At 45.1% G+C, this 18828-nt stretch overlaps 1 protein-coding gene across 4 annotated transcripts in view; it reads right to left on the reverse strand.

The window, feature by feature from the left end:
• The window catches only part of SLC6A6 (solute carrier family 6 member 6), a 76545-nt gene that overhangs the window by 40742 nt on the left and 16975 nt on the right, over positions 1-18828 (reverse strand). For 3 of the 4 annotated variants that reach the window (XM_077823444.1, XM_077823443.1, XM_077823442.1), the window contains 2 exons: positions 3432-3671; positions 2614-2748 (listed from right to left, as the gene is read on the reverse strand). In XM_077823444.1, coding sequence (XP_077679570.1) covers positions 2614-2748; positions 3432-3660 — 364 coding nt within the window. In that variant the 5' untranslated portion in view covers positions 3661-3671. Of the gene's footprint in view, positions 1-2613; positions 2749-3431; positions 3672-13868; positions 14065-18828 lie in introns of all 4 variants that reach the window. The other variant, XM_077823445.1, reaches the window with a different exon arrangement.

An 18828-nucleotide genomic window follows, 5' to 3' on the forward strand; every position in this document is an offset into this window, starting at 1 on the left:
TAAATAAAACACATACATAATGGTCACTTATCGTTCCAACACTATGAAATCCCAGACATTTAAAGCTGTTTTTTAATACTCTATGGATTTAGATCCTGGTGTATGATATACCACTATTGGAAACTCGATCCCATTAAACAGCACACGCAACTAAAGCATAACCATGCTACTATCATTGATTGTCACTAGCACCAGTGGTTGCAGCGGCATTAATGAGATCCTTGGGCAGAAGGTTCAGTGTATGTGCAAAATAAGACGAGTGTTTAAAAATGCCAAAGTGAGTGAAGTGAAAGCCGTAATCTATGCACCCATTTCTCTTTTGCAAAGAAAGTATGCTATTTGTGCTTGTTATTGCTAATGAAATCAATGTTTAACTCTGCTATCAATACTTGACAATAAAAAATGTCCTTTGTTTGTTTTTAAACACAGGGTCATGGGCAGATAAGGCCACGTCCTCCACAACTTAAAATGGCAATCAGGGAGGTGATGGAATGCAGCTCTGGCAGAATTAAATACCAAAACTATTCTGTGGGTCTGACTCCTCTCACACCACCGTAATCTCATTGCCATTACTTCTGATTGATACCTCTGTGTCAGAGGAGAAACAGTCTCTTTATTTAAAGTAAGAAACAAAAGGTCTGCATACAGATCCTTCTTCTGATACCTTTTGAACACTAGTATTTAGAATCTTGAAGGGCTTTCTGAAGCTAATGTTCCATTTAGGAATGGGAGCAAGAAAACCTGTTTTCCCAACAAAGACTTACAATAGTTTGTAAAATAAATAAATTAATTAAATTAAATAAATAGGTTTATATGAAAGGTGCTTACTGATATACTGTATCAACACCTGGCAGAGCTGCCTTATATTGCACAATCTTAAGCCATATTGCAATGTGATTCTCCACAGCCAATAATTTTGTGCTGAGTGCAAATGGAAGTGTATTATCCCCCTATAGAGTGTATTATCTATTCTACTGTTCAGTCAGAACATTCATTTAGCCATATTATTAGAACCATAAATTTCCTTTTCCAGGGATACCAAGGTGATTTTTATTTAAACCAAGAGCATCACTTCTCCCCACATCCTATGGCCTAGTGAGAGGAGGGGGAGAAAAGAAAAGGGTGGAAATCAGGATAATTCCACTGACTTCGGTAGAACAGCTGAGAATTTGGCCCATTGGATACGATCTTACTTACTTAGGTAGTTCCATTCATTTCAAGGAGTAAGATACTGCTCGGTATCAGTAAGGGTGGCAGAATCAAGGCCTAAGTCAATTTAAGGTGCCCATTCCCACTTCAATTTTGAAAAGGAAAAGTAGTGCATCTCTATCCAATGTAATCACTCATAATTAGTGGGGGTTAATTCTAATGAGTCAGTTCATTTCCCAGTGTCTCTCTGAAGCCAGTCGATGTGTGGGATGCAGTTAGGGGTTCTGAAGGATTTTGGTAACCAGCTTTTAATTTTATATTCCCATTACATTTCAGAGTGGCATTCGCACAATTCTTGTGAACGGCAAGTGTTTCTTCGTTTGCTGGCAAATGCCCTTTAATAATAATATGCAGCAACCAGAGTTGTTTTTTACAGTCTGATCTAATTATTGCAAAAGCTCTGTGCCTGAATCTTTCCACAGAAAGCTATTCAAATTCCCACTGTGCTTGTAATATAACTGTGATGCCAATGGCAAGGTTTTGCATGGCAAAAAGAGTTTGGTTTTCAGCCCAGGATAATATTTGGAAAGGCACTTTTGCAAAAGGATATGAGACTATGGAAAAGAGTCTGATCACTTAGTATTTCAGAGGAACACTACCTTCTCCAACTCTCGTCAACACAATGTGAAATGACCTCTCTCTTTCTCACAGGTTGCACAGCCTCTTGCTATGGGCCTATTTAGTGCACAACATGCTATTTCTTTCTTATTTATTGGCACTTCTGTCATTTAACAAGACGACAGCAACAAAAATTAATACTTTGATTTCTCCTTTATACTCTCAGACTTCTACCTTTCCAGGAACCAATATCATATAGTCAGCGACTACAACAAATAACAGCGCTGATGGACAGGAAGGAAATATACTTGCCCCCTGTTTTTTAAGCAATACACCACATCAAGGGTGTACCTTAGAGACATGATCCAAAGACCACTGAAATCAATGTGAGTCCCTTTCTAGGATCAGACCCTAATATCTGAGGATTTAAGTGCAGCTTAAATGGTGCACATGCGTGGCCCTCTGCCCAGGGGTGAATTTCCCCCATAGTGTATTTATTCTCAACTCAGCAAAGCACTTAAACACATTCACAGCGCTAAGCACCTGAGTAATCCCATCCTTATTTAGCAAGGCAGTTCAATTTATGCATAAACCCCACAGTATCAATGTGAGGCACGTGTTTCAGGGGTTTGATGAACCGGGGCCTGGGTGTTATAAAAATGGGAGTCAAAGGCATTCTGCACTTTGCAGGACTGGTTGCCAAAATGGAAATTAAACCGTTAATAACATTAACAATACCATCAGTGCATCTAGCACAGCTGTTTTGAAAAATTCCAACTAGCACTAACATGTCATTACATTCATTAACTATGTCTTGTGTCGTGATATGGCAGGAAAATAACTAACCAGTGAAAATAGGGCAGATCTTTTCCCAGCATGTAATTCCTCCTTCAGAGGTATACTGTCCTAACGCCACCTCCAGGAAAAACACAGGAAGACCTCCCCCAAACAGGAAAATGAAATAAGGTATAAGAAATGCACCTGTACAGAAAACACAATGTACAAAAGAGATTAAGAGAATTCAAAATGAAGAATAATACACATGCTGCAGTAGATATATATAACAAAGAAACAAATTTGATACCCTTGTGTACACACATAGCAATTTTACTTTTCTGGGATTATTGCTCCTGTTCAAAGATTAAAAATAGAATGGTTACAAACCAAAGTGAAAGGTCATTTTCATTCCTTTTTAAAGAAAACATCTATAAAGATGATGAGGATTAGATATACTTTCATTTCATTTAAGCTAAAGCAGTATTTTTACTTTAAAACCCAAAAGAAGTGTTCAGTTCAAGTCTTGTCTTAGCTGCACCACTATACATTTGGAGTAGCGCCATTAATTGGAGTTATTCTACATTTACACTGAGAATATTAATCCATATAATTAATGTAGATATTTATTTTTAAGTTAAAAGTGAAGTTCAACTGTAATAATAGTAAAATTCAAGGTTGTTGAGTATTTTCATAACAGAGCTTGGACATTAACTATGAAATAATCAAGCAATTTCCCCTACAGCTTGGGAAAGAGAAAAGAGATTGTTATGGTTATTTCGATTTTAAATATGTGGGAAGCACTCCGATGCTACAGTATTGGAAGGATGGATGGTGGGACGAATGTATAGGTGAATGAGAAGAAATTAGAGAGAGAGAAAAATACTCACCTCCGCCATTTTTATAGCAGAGATACGGAAACCGCCAGACATTGCCTAAACCAATAAATCCACCAGCCACGGACAGCAGAAAGTCAATCTTACTCGCCCACTTCTCCCGTTGAGGTGGCTTCCCCTCTGCCTCGTCCTCAGGGCGTGTCCCAGGGCTCTTGCCAGGGGAAGGTTTGAGGATGTCCTTGTGGAAATCTTTCAAACACTGAAGCTTCTCCTTTGTTGCCATGTTTCTGGTTTCTAAAGAGAAAAAAGTGGCATGAATTTATTAAACAGACATTATTGGGAGAACTCCAACCGTACAAAACTTGTTTAACCAAACTAAGTTCCCTTAAAGGTCACCCATTACTAACGCACATGTTTCCTTTAGTGACCAGGATACAGATAGGCCTCAAAAGGTACACAGAAGTCTCTACCTTTGCAGGACCTTGTCAGAATACGATGCAAATACTTCCTGTGCTTGATCCAACACTTAGAGGTGAAAGTAAGCCAGTACAGTCCAGTATGGCGTACCAGTAAAAGCCAGTACACAGCCGACCGTACCGGCAGGGCTGCTGACGGGTGGGCCAAAAGGGGCAGCTTCCCCGGGGCCCGACAATTTAAAAGGGCCCGGGGCTCCTGGCAGCAGCTGGAGCCCCTGGCCCTTTAAATCGTCACCAGAGCCCCAGGGCTCCCGGCCGCCACTACCCCAGGGCTCCGGCGGTGATTTAAAGGGACCTGGGGCTCCGAGCTACTGCTACCCCAGGACTCCGGCGGTGATTTAAAGGGCCCTGGGGCTCCCAGCTACCGCTACCCCAGGGCTCCGGCGGTGATTTAAAGGGCCCTGGGGCTCCCAGCTACTGTTACCCCAGGGCTCCGGTGGTGATTTAAAGGGCCCTGGGGCTCCCAGCTACCGCTACCCCAGGGTTCCGGCGGTGATTTAAAGGGCCTGGGGCTCCCAGCTACTGCTACCCCAGGGCTCCGGCGGTGATTTAAAGGGCCCTGGGGCTCCCAGCTACCGTTACCCCAGGGCTCCAGCGGTGATCTAAAGGGACCTGGGGCTCCCAGCTACCGCTACCCCAGGGCTCCGGCGGTGATTTAAAGGGCCCTGGGGCTCCCAGCTACCGTTACCCCAGGGTTCCGGCGGTGATTTAAAGGGCCTGGGGCTCCCAGCTACCGCTACCCCAGGGCTCCGGCGGTGATTTAAAGGGCCCTGGGGCTCCCAGCTACCGTTACCCCAGGGCTCCAGCGGTGATCTAAAGGGCCCTGGGGCTCCCAGCTACCATTACCCCAGGGCTCCGGCGGTGATTTAAAGGGCCCTGGGGCTCCCAGCTACCGTTACCCCAGGGCTCCAGCGGTGATCTAAAGGGCCCTGGGGCTCCCAGCTACCATTACCCCAGGGCTCCGGCGGTGATTTAAAGGGCCCTGGTGCTCCCAGCTACCATTACCCCAGGGTTCCGGCGGTGATTTAAAGGGCCTGGGGCTCCCAGCTACCGCTACCCCAGGGCTCCGGCGGTGATTTAAAGGGCCCTGGGGCTCCCAGCTACCGTTACCCCAGGGCTCCGGCGGTGACTTAAAGGAACCTGGGGCTCCCAGCTACCGCTACCCCATAGTTAGGCGGTGATTTAAAGGGCCCTGGAGCTCCCAGCTACCGTTACCCCAGGGCTCCGGCGGTGATTTAATGGGCCCTGGGGCTCCCAGCTACCGCTACCCCAGGGCTCCGGCGGTGACTTAAAGGGCCCTGGAGCTCCCAGCTACTGCTACCCCATGGTTCCGGCGGTGATTTAATGGGCCCTGGGGCTCCCAGCTACCGTTACCCCAGGGCTCCAGCGGTGATTTAAAGGGCTCTGGGGCTCCCAGCTACCGCTACCCCAGGGCTCCGGCGGTCATTTAAAGGGCCCTGGGGCTCCCAGCTACCGCTACCCCAGGGCTCTGGTGGTCATTTAAAGGGCCCTGGGGCTCCCAGCTACCATTACACCAGGGTTCCGGCGGTCATTTAAAGGGCCCTGGGGCTCCCAGCTACCGTTACCCCAGGGCTCCGGCGGTGATTTAAAGGGCCCTGGGGCTCCCAGCTACCGCTACCCCAGGGCTCCGGCGGTGATTTAAAGGGCCCTGGGGCTCCCAGCTACCGCTACCCCAGGGCTCCGGCGGTGACTTAAAGGGACCTGGGGCTCCCAGCTACCGTTACCCCAGGGTTCCGGCGGTGACTTAAAGGGCCCTGGGGCTCCCAGCTACCGCTACCCCAGGGCTCCGGCGGTGATTTAAAGGGCCCTGGGGCTCCCAGCTACCGTTACCCCAGGGTTCCGGCGGTGATTTAAAGGGCCCTGGGGCTCCCAGCTACCATTACCCCAGGGCTCCGGCGGTGACTTAAAGGGCCCTGGGGCTCCCAGCTACTGTTACCCCAGGGCTCCGGCGGTGATTTAAAGGGCCCTGGGGCTCCCAGCTACCATTACCCCAGGGCTCCGGCGATGACTTAAAGGGCCCTGGGGCTCCCAGCTACCGCTACCCCAGGGCTCCGGCGGTGATTTAAAGGGCCCTGGGGCTCCCAGCTACTGTTACCCCAGGGCTCTGGCAGTGATTTAAAGGGCCCTGGGGCTCCCAGCTACCGTTACCCCAAGGCTCCGGTGGTGACTTAAAGGGCCCTGGGGCTCCCAGCTACCGTTACCCCAGGGCTCCGGCGGTGATTTAAAGGGCCCTGGGGCTCCCAGCGACCGTTACCCCAGGGCTCCGGCGGTGATTTAAAGGGCCCTGGGGCTCCCAGCTACCGTTACCCCAGGGCTCCGGCGGTGATTTAAAGGGCCCTGGGGCTCCCAGCTACCGCTACCCCAGGGTTCCGGTGGTGACTTAAAGGGCCCGGGGCTCCCAACCGCCACTACTGCGACCATGCCAGCAACTGGAGCTCCAGGCCCTTTAAATTGGCGCTGGAGCCCCGGGCAGTGCGGGCCAAGCAGCACTGAAGGGCTTGCTGGGGGAGTCTGGCCCCAGCCCCGCCCTTTCCACCCAAGGCCCCGCCCCTTCTAGGGGCCCAGATCCGCCCTCCCCCCCCCCACCCCTTTTCTCAGGACCCCGGCCGCCCTGCATACTGGTAAGTCCCTTAAAATACTTTCACCCCTGCCAACACTCCACTGACTCAAAGACTCCACTGACATCACTGGGCACGGGATCAGGCCAACAAGCACTGAGAGGCTGCGTACATTGGCCCTGGCACCTCACTGCTCTAAGAGGGTGTGATCTGCCAGATTTAGGAGGTGTAAAAGATGTGCAGTCCTTGTGTGCTGACTAGCTTCAGGCAGCGGGTGTATAGAGAACGCATGCTGCATCAGTAAGTGATGGTGCTGAGCCTCAGCAACCCCGGTGGCAGAGGTAGTTAACAGGCCCACTGCGGGCCAAATCCAGACTGCCAGACACTTTTGAATGGCCCACGAAATCTTTTTATTGTCCTTGTTGTTATTGCTGTGTGAAAAATGTTTCTCTGGAGTCTCGACCTTGACTATACCTTAATCAAGAAATTTGGACCTTGACAAAAAATAATTGACTACCCCTGCCCTAAGGGATTCTGCTTGCTACGGGGCAGAGTTTCTCAGGTTGCTGCTGCTCACTCGGTGCATGCATCTCTGAATCCCCTTCACTCCTCTCAATGGGCAAGTCCAACCTAGACCAAATGAAATACATATTGCACTCTGATGTCTTCTGCGGGAGTGCACGGTACTCTCACATTTTTTATGTAACATCCATCGCTCTTTCCCACTGCCCTAATTCTTCCTAGAATCTTATATCATTAACAGCCTGCCATACTCTGGCTCTGACTAAAATATTGTGAGGGTTTATCCTTAACAAACTGGAATGGGAAGCTATTTCTCCTAATCAGACCATAGGATCTGAAAGAACATCTTTAATTTATTCTATTTTCACAATGAAACTGCTTTCACTTGGCATCAGTAAAAGCAAATAAACTTTTATACTCAGTTAACTTCTTATATGTACCTATAAAATTACACATTTTCCTAGTGTGATGGTTTGTTAGTTAATTAAAAATCTGAGGGCATGACTGACCCTGATGCAAAACCAAAAGCAAATTCTACCACAGGGGCCAGCTAATTTAATAGAGGGAAAATGATTAACTGCCACATGAAAATAGGTTTCAGAGTAACAGCCGTGTTAGTCTGTATTCGCAAAAAGAAAAGGAGTACTTGTGGCACCTTAGAGACTAACCAATTTATTTGAGCATAAGCTTTCGTGAGCTACAGCTCATTGCATCCGATGAAGTGAGCTGTAGCCCACGAAAGCTTATGCTCAAATAAATTGGTTAGTCTCTAAGGTGCCACAAGTACTCCTTTTCTTCATGTGAAAATAATAAAACATGACATAATTTTACATACAAGTGCCTTTTTTATCCAGCAGTTCTTGACTAAACCAGTTTAGGAATAACAACATGGTTTTTGTTTTTGTTTTTTACAGCTAGACTATTTGAAACTATGCATTCATCAAAATGGTTAGCAAGTAACTGGTAAACCCAAATTCAGACATTAGGTCAAATTTCTTCTGCATGCAACTCAAATTACCTCAGCTGACTCTGGCTTGTTACATTTAGACTGTTTTATGACGCTGAAAATAAATATTTTCATCAGACCCAAAAAACCCAGCAAATTTATGCCAGGCCACAGTCATTCCTTGCGTGGTACATGTTATAATGTATGCACAGTAATAAAAATCATGCTTCAGATTATCCCATTTGATAGCTGTCAACCTAGTACTTGCTTGCTGCTTTCTGATCTGTAAACAGATTTAGAAGTTTGGGTTGACATTAGCTCTACAAGAAGTTTTTAATTGGAACATGATTCTGAGATTCATGCATCAGTGTACCTTTAGAGATGAAAACCTTTCCATACACCATGTATGTCTGAGCCAGTCAAACCTGGGCCAGTCACACCCCAGTGCCTTAAACATTTGAAAGGCCAGTGTTCTTATAAGATGGTCCTCTGCAACAACTCCCTACTGCTCTGACAGCTAAAAAAACAAACCATTTGTTTTAGCAGTACTAATCACTATGGTATTCTCTTGCATTAGGAGAAAGGTATGTTATTATATACATACTAGTGAACAGTAGGGGGAGCTTGGGGAAGGAGAAAGAGAATAACAAGATGCTGGATAATCATTAAGGCTAAGATTTACTCACGGGTATTTTTAGTAAAAGTCATGGACAGATCACAGGCAATAAACAAAAATTCACAGCCCCATGACCTGTGCATGACTTGTACTATATACCCGACTAAATCTTGGGTGTTCTGGGGGGCTGCTGCTCTGGAGCGGGAGCTCTGGGGTGCCCGCTGGTGCTACGGTGGGGGGCTCTAAGGCACCTGCTGGTACTGGGGGGGGGGTTCTGGGGTGCCTATTGGTGCTGGGGGGGGCTCCAGGGCACCTGGTGGTGCTCGAGGGTGGGCTCCAGGGTGCCTGCTGGTGCTGGGGCCTCTGGGGCACCCACTGGTGCTCAGCGGCACAGGGAAAGCCCGGGACTGCCACAGCCGCTGCTGGCAGGGCGGCTCCGGGTCCAGTTGCACCTGACAGCTGTAGAAGTCATGGAGGTCCTGAAAAGTCACGGAATCCATGACTTCCATGATATCCATGACAGATTCCCAGCCTTAATAATCATTGACCATAATGGTTTCTTTTTTGGGGGGGTAGGTTTTGTTTTTTGGTACCTTCCTCTGAAGCATCAGGTAGTGGCCACTTTTAGAGACAAGATACCTAACTAAACAGATCAATGATCTGCAATGAGATAATGCTTCTGTTCCTCTATAGAGCTCTTATTTTATTTCATTTTTAGTGAGTTTGCTAATCTAATCTAATCTAATCTTACTGGCTGTTGGTTTATTTCAACCACAGTGCAAGTTAATTTCATTTAGAATTTGCAAACCTAACCAATTTTTTGCATGCTGCGTTCTATAAATTTTATCTATCTCTGAGATGGTTGACCGTCCTGTAGTTAGAGTTAATGGCTTACAGGCTAAGTGCTAATTGCTGTCTTTTGGAATTCTTATTTCATAACACATGACACTACATTTTCAAAAGGGCACTCTTATTTGGGGTGCTCTACTTGTCCACTCCTTTTGGGTGTCTCATTTTTGAAAATGTAAGTCTTGAGTTTTATTTTCTGATCCAAAATTACTTGGAATGTGATGATGGATCTTGGCTCTTCTGCTATCTTGCAGTGACAAGCTCTACACTCAGTTTTTAAGTCCATCAATAAGAATTTCACAGAGCAAAGACAGCAGGATTTGAAACTAATTATAAGGCCTTTATAGCATTTAACCAGCTGCACAGTGAGGCACGGTACATTGCTTACCTGATAGCTGTGCAATGCACAGCTCGAGATCTTTTATTTCCCTCATTGTAACATTTCATTTTTTGCTATGAACTTATTCATCTAGTGTTGGCAAGGTCTCTATTGTCCATTAAGATACAGTGTCTGTTTATGGCTGGCAGGCACGTACTGTCCATCAGTGCCATAGAAATTAACACTAAGCTGCTACTTGTGACTACAATTCTAGCCCATGTCATATGTTACATTCAGGGACTGTGGGACTTTATCCCATTAGCTGCCAACTACTGGTGGCTACACAGCCACTCCCAGTTACCGGAAGTGCCAACAGAGTCTGTAAGGGAAGGGGCAGAGGCCATTCTGTTTGGCAAGGAAAAGTCAAGAAAGCTGAGTTTGTTTAGTGAAAGGCATTGTCTGTATCATTAATGGGGTTGGAGTTTCATTTCCTTCAGTTATGTTCCACTGGGTGAGGTTCTTAAGGGATAACAAACAAATAGCCTGATGGAGCTGCTCACTTCTCAGGTCAGAACAAGAGAATGATAGATTATTTTTTACAGAATCACATAGTGGGACACTTTCTGAGATCCAAGTCCCTCTAATTCCCCCAAGGGAAAAACTGTAAGAAACTACTTATAAAAGCGTGAAGTCCAACATGAGTGATTCAACTCCGAGGCACATGTCTGCCTTCCAGAAGACACATGTCTGCCTTCCAGAGCAGCTCCCTCTATGGAGCCTTGGCTATCTCCAGGAAGACTTGGCTTGACCTGCTAAAGTTTAGATGGATAAACAAAGAACCGCAGCCAAGCCTGCAGCCAAATATGTAGAACCTGGATGGAAAAAAGGGGAAAAAATCCAACTTTTGCTGGGCTAATTCTGTTCTCATTTACACTGCTGTGAACTCAATTAACTCCACTGAAGCCAATGTAGTTAATCTGGATTTATGCTGGTATAATGTAGGAGAATATAATACAGTAGCTAAATGTGGCCCTTTGCACTTTTCTCTCTTTGGCTCCCAGCATAATCATTACATGCTCCACACACGCTACATAATTGGCCTAATAGCTCCTTTTTTTATCTGCAGCACAACTCCAGACTCCACATACATCAGCCCCACTCCCACCTGTCAGGCAGGTGCATGAAATGCCTCACTCAGAATATCTCACTGTCTGATTAACACAGACTCAGTTGCTGCTCTCCTACTACTGGTTAGCTCTTGGCCCTCAGCGGAGAACTCCAAAAGAGATCAGCCTTAGGCAGAGAATGCCCACAGCTAATACCAGGTAGCTCAACACAGTACATCATCTCTGGTGTAGTTACATAACTGCTAACTCTGTCATTATAATAATGATTCACTCTCCCACCCCACATAAAGGAAAACAATACAATATAGCAGGGGTTCTCTTTTTCTTTCTGAGGCCCCCCCAACATGCTATAAAAACACTGGGAACTCTGCCTAAAGAATGACTGCAGAATCTGACCTGTGGTTTTTACTGAGGGTTGGAATATTCTCTGCAGGCTGATGTTCAGGAGCTGATTTTGTTGCTGTTTTGGAGGCTTCCCTAATGGTAACTTCCTTCAGGTTGTGTTTTCTCTGTTGGGTAATGTTCCTTTTTACAAGACTGTTTAAAGCCTTCTGTTTATCACGTTATAATTCATTTTATACTCCTACTTAAGCAGATTGCCCTTTGCCAGTTTAGGCTTTATCATAACTTCTATTTGATCTCTGTACATTTGTGAAACAAGTTAAATTTCCATCTCCATTTCATATTTTCACAAAATCAGCCATCCCTAGACTGTAAGCGTGCTGTGCCACCTTTAATTTTCATATCATTATATACATGAGCATTTCAATATTAATAGCACTGTGATTCCCAGCTCACAACTCCTGCTGCACCTGAGGGCAACGGGGAAAAAACTCTGATTTCAATAAGAGCAGAATCAGGCCCCAAATAAAATCTTTATTACATTAGGCTCATTTCCTAGGAGCTCAGAGCTCTAAACCATGCAACTTTTGAAGTCTGTCACTTTCCCACCTTAGAATATCAGAGTGGTTAGCCTACTCAATAGATGAGTAAAACATATAACTCCAGATAAAAGTTCTGGCTTTTTTACAGGTGTTTCTTATCTGAAGGGGGAAATACTGATCCACTTCTTTACCTGCTACCCTGGAGGCCTGTAGCAATATCCAGAGAATGCCTGACTCCATATATTGTCCTTAACTCCTATCCCAACCCTTTTTTGTTTCATCAGACAAAATACCCCCGATATTCTCTGAAAAATATCAACCCTCCATTTATTTAATGTATTGCCTCTCTAATATTCTTTAAAGGTTCTCTACAAACTTTCCTTCTTATCGTCTCCCTCACATTCTCCCATTCTTTCTCACTTCTGTCCTTTTTCAATCTTCTTTTCTTGATTTCTTTTCTCTCTGTGTGTGTCTATTTATTCATCTATCCATCCTCCCTTTCTTTTCCCTCTTCTCCGTCACTCTTCTCCCTCCCATTTCAAATCATGTCTCCTCTCACTTCTCTTTTTGCCTGATTCTTTCGCGGGTATACTCCTTTTCTCCTCCTTCGAAGGCTGACATCTGGAAAAGTTGCTGCAGAAAATTCCAGGAGCAACAGATACTCCTTTATTTAGCTGGGGTAGGTTACAAAAGGAAAGCCATGGACTTGTTTCAATTTCTTTTTAATCAATTGTATCCTGGACAAAAGGCATCTATTGCTTTCCAGATGTCTTTTCTATGTGGTCTTTGTGTTCATATTTGTCAAGTGCTGTAAATGGGCACTGTGTCTCAGCTCAGAGCTGTTATGAAACACTCACTGCAAAAGAAAATCTGCAATCATCTTAATACTCTGAATTTTCTGTTATACTTCTTTATTTGAACCAATAAATCGATCACCACTGAACCTCAGACGATTAGTTGAGTAGGGGAAAATAAAAAACCCACTGCTCTTGGCCTTTCTAATGGGAGGATAAAAGTGGGGAGGGAGACTTAAAGCTACTCTGTGTTTACAAAGAAAATACAATGGGTTGTATATTAATGCAGTGTTGTTCTGCTCAAAACAAATCATGAAGCCTAAAGAAACAAAATACTCAGCAGTCAGAGGTCACCTTTTTATATGGGACTTGGGGAAAGGGAGGAAGGTATTTTGATACCATTGACTCAGGGGAGTGAGAGTTCTGTAGCGTTTCCCATGTGGGCAGATGAGGGGGAAGCTGGAAACCAATCCAGCTCCTATTGAAGTCAATGCAAACTTCCATTTATTTCAATGGGAGAAGCATTAGACCCCCTAGACCGTAGGGCTGAAATAAAAGGTCCATGTGAAACTATTGCAGGGATGGAGAGGGAGTCTTGCACCAGGAGGCCTCTTCAGTTGAACCACAGCCACTAGTACAGGCACTGGGGAGCAGTAATGGATACGACCTACAGCCAGCATGCTCTTTCTGTTCTGTATGCTGTAGCTTTTGATTCAACCGCTATGAATCTAACCGCCTGCCAGCAGTTATCACAGGCACACTTTTGTCTTTACCAGACTTGGTTAATGTTAGCAGGTAACCCCAACACACCCCCAGTCCTGAACTTCCCCAGAGCCATGTGCTCGCATTTGTCCACCCCTCTCCTGCAACATTCTGAGGAATAATAAAATCCGTAATCTCCTTTAAGGAAACAACACCCACCAGTTTGCCACATTAACTGGAGCTGATATTCACTTTGGCACAAACACAGCGTTGTTGGTTTAGATTAACAGTAAAACAAGCTGGTTAACAAATGAAGACAAAAAGAAAAGGAGTACTTGTGGCACCTTAGAGACTAACCAGTTTATTTGAGCATGAGCTTTCGTGAGCTACAGCTTCATCTGATGAAGTGAGCTGTAGCTCACGAAAGCTCATGCTCAAATAAACTGGTTAGTCTCTAAGGTGCCACAAGTACTCCTTTTCTTTTTGCGAATACAGACTAACACGGCTGTTACTCTGAAACCTGTCAAATGAAGACAGGATTTTAAGTGAGCTCAAGAATAAGAGAGAAAGTTAGAAATGGTTACAAGCGAATAAAAGTGAAAACATGCATCTAAAAGTCTAACACTTAAATCTAGCAAGTTTTAGTTCAAGGCTTTGTTCAAGATGCCCTTTCTCACCCACAGTCTTCCAGCAAGACGGTTACTGGCCCTCTCCTCGGCCAGGATCTCTTCCAGAGGCCCAAAGGTGCTGGTGCCTTTGTCTTCTTAGGTGAAAGAACTAACTTGGGGTTCTCTGTGCCTTTCTTTTATAGTCCAGTGAATCTTTGAAGTGGATTCTTCCAAAGGATACCCCTCAAAGTAAAGTTCATTCAAGCTGTGAGGAAGGCGACAGAGTCTGGTGGTGAAGAAAGCTCCATGCTCTTTTGTCCCCCACTTGTGTTTGCTGAAATGCAAATCCTTCTGTTTCCTGACATCTCCTCCCCCTGCTGCCTTGATGGGCCTGTTTACTACTTGTATGTAAATTGAGGTAAACACACATTCTTTTGTTTAACCAATAGTTTAACAACTATTGCCTCAGCAGGGCAGTCTGGTTTTGAACCCGCGCTAAATAACATCACATGGGGGAATTCATAACTTTACATATAATGTTGCTATCTACATTTCAGCGTGATATTATTGACCAGTGACTTACTAGTTTCCAGATGATACCTCACGAGGCACATTTTGTACAAAGATTATTATAATAGTGGGGAGGGTGTGAACACAGGGCTGTTTTGGGTCACACCCTGCAGATCATAGAACATTGGCCTACCAGCCTCTCCCCTACCCACCTCTCTCTACCCCCAACCCCAGCCAGGAGCTGTGGAGACCCTCCCAATGGTACAGGTGGGGTACAGAGCATCCCTGCATAGGGTGACTGCTACTCCTCTGCATCACACAGCCACGGCCAATAATTCTTGCACGCCAACAAGCCTAAATCTCAGCCACTGTCTTCTCGTGCCAATAGGCTTGTCGCACCACAGATCCAGGTACAGTTGAGTTCATTAGCAGGACTTCTTGTGGTGCTTCCACCACAGGTGAAGATCCCATATAGAGGAGAGGAGTAATGCAATGGTGGTGGGTAGTTTGCAGAGGTAGGAAGAACTGATTACAGCTATTATGCTCTTTGTATATAGTACTCGTAACTGTGTAGTGGGAATGTCCAGTTAAAAAGTTGTTTTTGTTCACATCAAGCCAACTACTGACCTAATTTAATACCCCCTGGGTGTGTTAGCTAAAAACCTAGTGATTGTCAACAAGCTAGAATGAGCACCATGTTCCTGCTGCTTTCCCTGCTATACTGCTCCTGATGTACCCATTTTCCAGGTTTGAAAGTACAATACATTATTACTACATACCTCCTAATGTCCCTAATTTTTAAGAACAGTGACTTGACTGTGCCCACAAAATTTATGTGTGCATGCAATTTACATGGCACAATGGATGCATTGCCAAATGTTGTTGGTATGGTTAAGGAGGACCCTTCAAGTCTTGTTCCTTAAAATCTCTTTTTTTCCCCTTTGACTGATTTGTTTGCACTAAATAATAATTCACCTTCCTACTAAACCTAGCAAGTGTTTTAATTTTGGTTTGGTTTGGGTTTTTTGCTTCTAGGGGGCTGTTATATAATGAAGTTACAGATCATTAGTGTGCCTGAGCATTAACCCTTTTAATTAACCTTTTCTATAACCTCTGAAAAACCATCAGCAAACACTTAGACCGTATGGACTATGAAGAAATTTACTTGATCATGTAATGTAACCTCTCAAAAAAAAGAGAGCTTATGAACTTGAATATTTGCAATATTTTGTACAGTGTCTATTGACTTTTTGTATGTGATTAATAACGTATTGAATCTATCCTATGCATGTACCGGGCATTATATATATATAATGCCCGGTACATGTATAGGATAGATTCAATACGTTATTAATCACATAAATAATACATGAAATCATTAGTCATCAGTCTTTCATTTGGTGCTATGATTTTATACTGAGTAGATCTCAAATGCGTAAAATAAAAATAAAGTAGGTATTGGATGAAGCAAGCATACAAAGAGATGTACAAATATATTATTTTTAGCTTTTTTTCCCCTTGGGAATAATTTCATATTCCCCTAACATGCTTTGCTTTAGCAACAAATTCTCAGTTCGTCACTACATTTACCCATATTGTTTACTCATGGGCTAGTCTCAAAGATTGGTCACATTTTTTCATATGTTTTCCAAATACTCACTTCAAACCACAGGCGCCAACTTTCCAATGTGCCGGGGGGGTGCTCAATCTCCGATTCTGCCCCAGGCTCAGCCCCCACTCCACGCCTTCCCCCAAGTCCCCACCCCCACCCCGCCTCTTCCCACCCCATTCCACCCCCTCCCCTGAGTGCCATGTCCTCGCTCTCCCCTTCCCTCCACAGAGCCTCCTGCATGCCGCGAAAAAGCTGATTGCGGCAAGCGGGAGGCATGGGGAGGTGCTGATTGGCAGGGCCCACCAACAGGCAGGAGGCGCTGGGGGAGGGAGAGGGGGGCTGATAGGATGCTGCTGGTGGGTGCTCAGCAACCACCATTTTTTCCCCGTGGGTGCTCCAGCCCCAGAGCACCCACGGAATTGGCACCTATACTTCAAATAAATACATCAGAATACATGTTTGGTGGAAACAGAAGTTGGTCCAATAAAAGATATTACCTCACCCACCTTCTCTCTCTGGGGAAAAACAAACTTTCGGTTTTTAAATATTATTCAGGGTTTGGGGGTTTTTTTGGCTATTGCTATCCATAAGTAATATGTGACACTATGCAAAGAAGATAAAAAAAGGAAATGTCAGAAGCATTCAAATTTCCTTGTAATATACCCAGTGGTAAGCAGAGGAGCGCTGTTGCAATGCTTCAATATCTCATACAAAAAGTCATTTCACAGATTTTGACCAATTTTATGACCAGGCTGTAGCATGGATGAGATCCTAACTACCTGGATGGGACTGTATTTCTACATTATTTATTGACCTTATGTATCCATCTAAGTTTTAGATCAGGGGTCTCAAACACGTGGCCCACGGGCTGCAAGCAGCCCCCAGAGTTATTTCCTGCAGCCCACCATAGCTCCCCTTATCCCCCACCTCCGCCCCCCTGAGTGTCCCCGCTCCTCTGCCTACCTCCCAGCTCTTCCCGCTGCCAAACAGCTATGTGGTGGTGCTTAGGACTTTCCGGGGGGTGGGGGAGGAGTGGGACGCGGCACGCTCAGGGGAGGAGGCAGATAAGAGGCGGGGCCGGGGCTGGGATTTGGGGAAGGGGTTGGAATAGGGGCAGGGAGGGGGCAAAGTTAGGGCAGGGACTTCGGGGAAGGGGTTGGAATGGGGGCGGAGAAGGGTGGGAAGAAGCGGGGCAGGGGCAGGGCCTTATGGAAGGGGTGGAGTCGGGTCAGGGCCGGGGCAGAGTTGGGGGCTTTTGTATCTTTGTATGAAAAGGTGTCAGTGATGCGGCCCTCAGGCCAAGGTACTAGTCCTCATGTGGCCCTCGTGGTGATTTGAGTTTGAGATCTCTATTTTAGACAGTATTTGAGGACTTATTCTAACCCTGCTTATGAGGACTTTTATAACATAAACATCAGATTGTAAGTGGTTTCTAACATAGTGACTCCATTGTGTAGGTTAATCATGTCTTAATTATGTTGGTGTACTAGGCAAACTAGTCCTCCTAAAGCCCTGATCTCGGTGTGGGAGGGAGGACATCCCAAAATGCATTGTTCACAAAAATCCATGCCTTGGCCCCAGCCGCACCCTTCTGCACCACCAATATGGTACCTATGCACCAAAATTTGCCCAGAATGCACTAATACCAAATGGCTGTGCAGCACAGCAGGTTGGACTTGACCAACAGTACTGACACCAGATTGTGCAGGAAAACCTGTTGCTGTGTGCATGAACTGAGCCATGTTAGCTGTGGCCACAGTAGAGGAACACACCAGAGTCCAACTGCACTGTGAATGTGGTTCCACTGAGCGTAATTTGAGCCCTGGGCTCTAATGATGAGAATGAGTTCCTTTGGGTTTTGTTTCGATTTCTTGTCTGCAGTGGGGCCTATAGTTCACAGAAATATGAGTCAGTGAGACAAATTAGTTGTCAACTTTTAAAATGAGGCAGGCTAGTGCTGCTATGATAAGAATCTTTGGTTCTCTTAGTGAGGTAAGAATGTTTCTAAGGCACTTTATAAGACAATCTTAGTTCATAGCCCTTGAACAATAAGAGATTTTCATTCGTTTGTAAAGCAGGGAAGGGGAACGTTGTTTATTTAGTTCAAGAAAACAGCAGCTGAACAGAAGCTTTAAACTTTATCAAGATTTGCATAGGAAATGAAATCTAACAGTGGTTACTGGTATACAGAGGATATGCCAAAAGAAGAAGTGATAAACTGGCTGCATAAGCTGGTGGCACAGTTTGCTCTGCTCTTGATTGTCAAACATCATAAAAGAAGCAAAATCATGAAGATCATATGATGTTTTCTTTCTGTTTATTTTTCCATGCATCTTGTGAAGGGTGCAGGCCTGACAGCCTGGAGACTGAAGTGCCTTGTTTATGTACTGAATGGTTAAGGATGGGCCAGCCCAGTTCAGTGTCCACTTCCCCTGCATTTCCCCGCACCACCCGTGTGCCTCCATTATAACCCAGAGGGATCATCATATCCAGTCATAGAAGGGTAGTTCAGCCTTCACGCCCCATCCCCGGCTTGGATTCTCTGCTGAGACTCCCTACCCGGGTGTCAGCTCTGATGGGGATTCCTGTACTGGAGGTAGATCATTAACACATTTTATACAGGGCCTCTGAATAGCCTCCAACAGAAAGTAATTTTGGTCACTGCTGACCCGATTTAAACTAATGAGCTGGAGGTGAAAGTCTTCCTATCTCACTACCAATCCCATGAAACATCTAGTTCTCCAAAATATCACATGACTTTGATTAATTTTTAAACCAGAAGTATATCTTCAGTTCTTTGTAGCCACACGGCTTTGACAGCTTTCATATAAGGAAAGCTGCACTGCTCGTTTTGTGTCGAGAGATATGAAAAGCAGATAGTGCCTAAAGCAAACATTTAATTTCTCT

This window comes from Eretmochelys imbricata, chromosome 7 (assembly GCF_965152235.1).
Source record: "Eretmochelys imbricata isolate rEreImb1 chromosome 7, rEreImb1.hap1, whole genome shotgun sequence".
NCBI lineage: Eukaryota > Metazoa > Chordata > Testudines > Cheloniidae > Eretmochelys > Eretmochelys imbricata.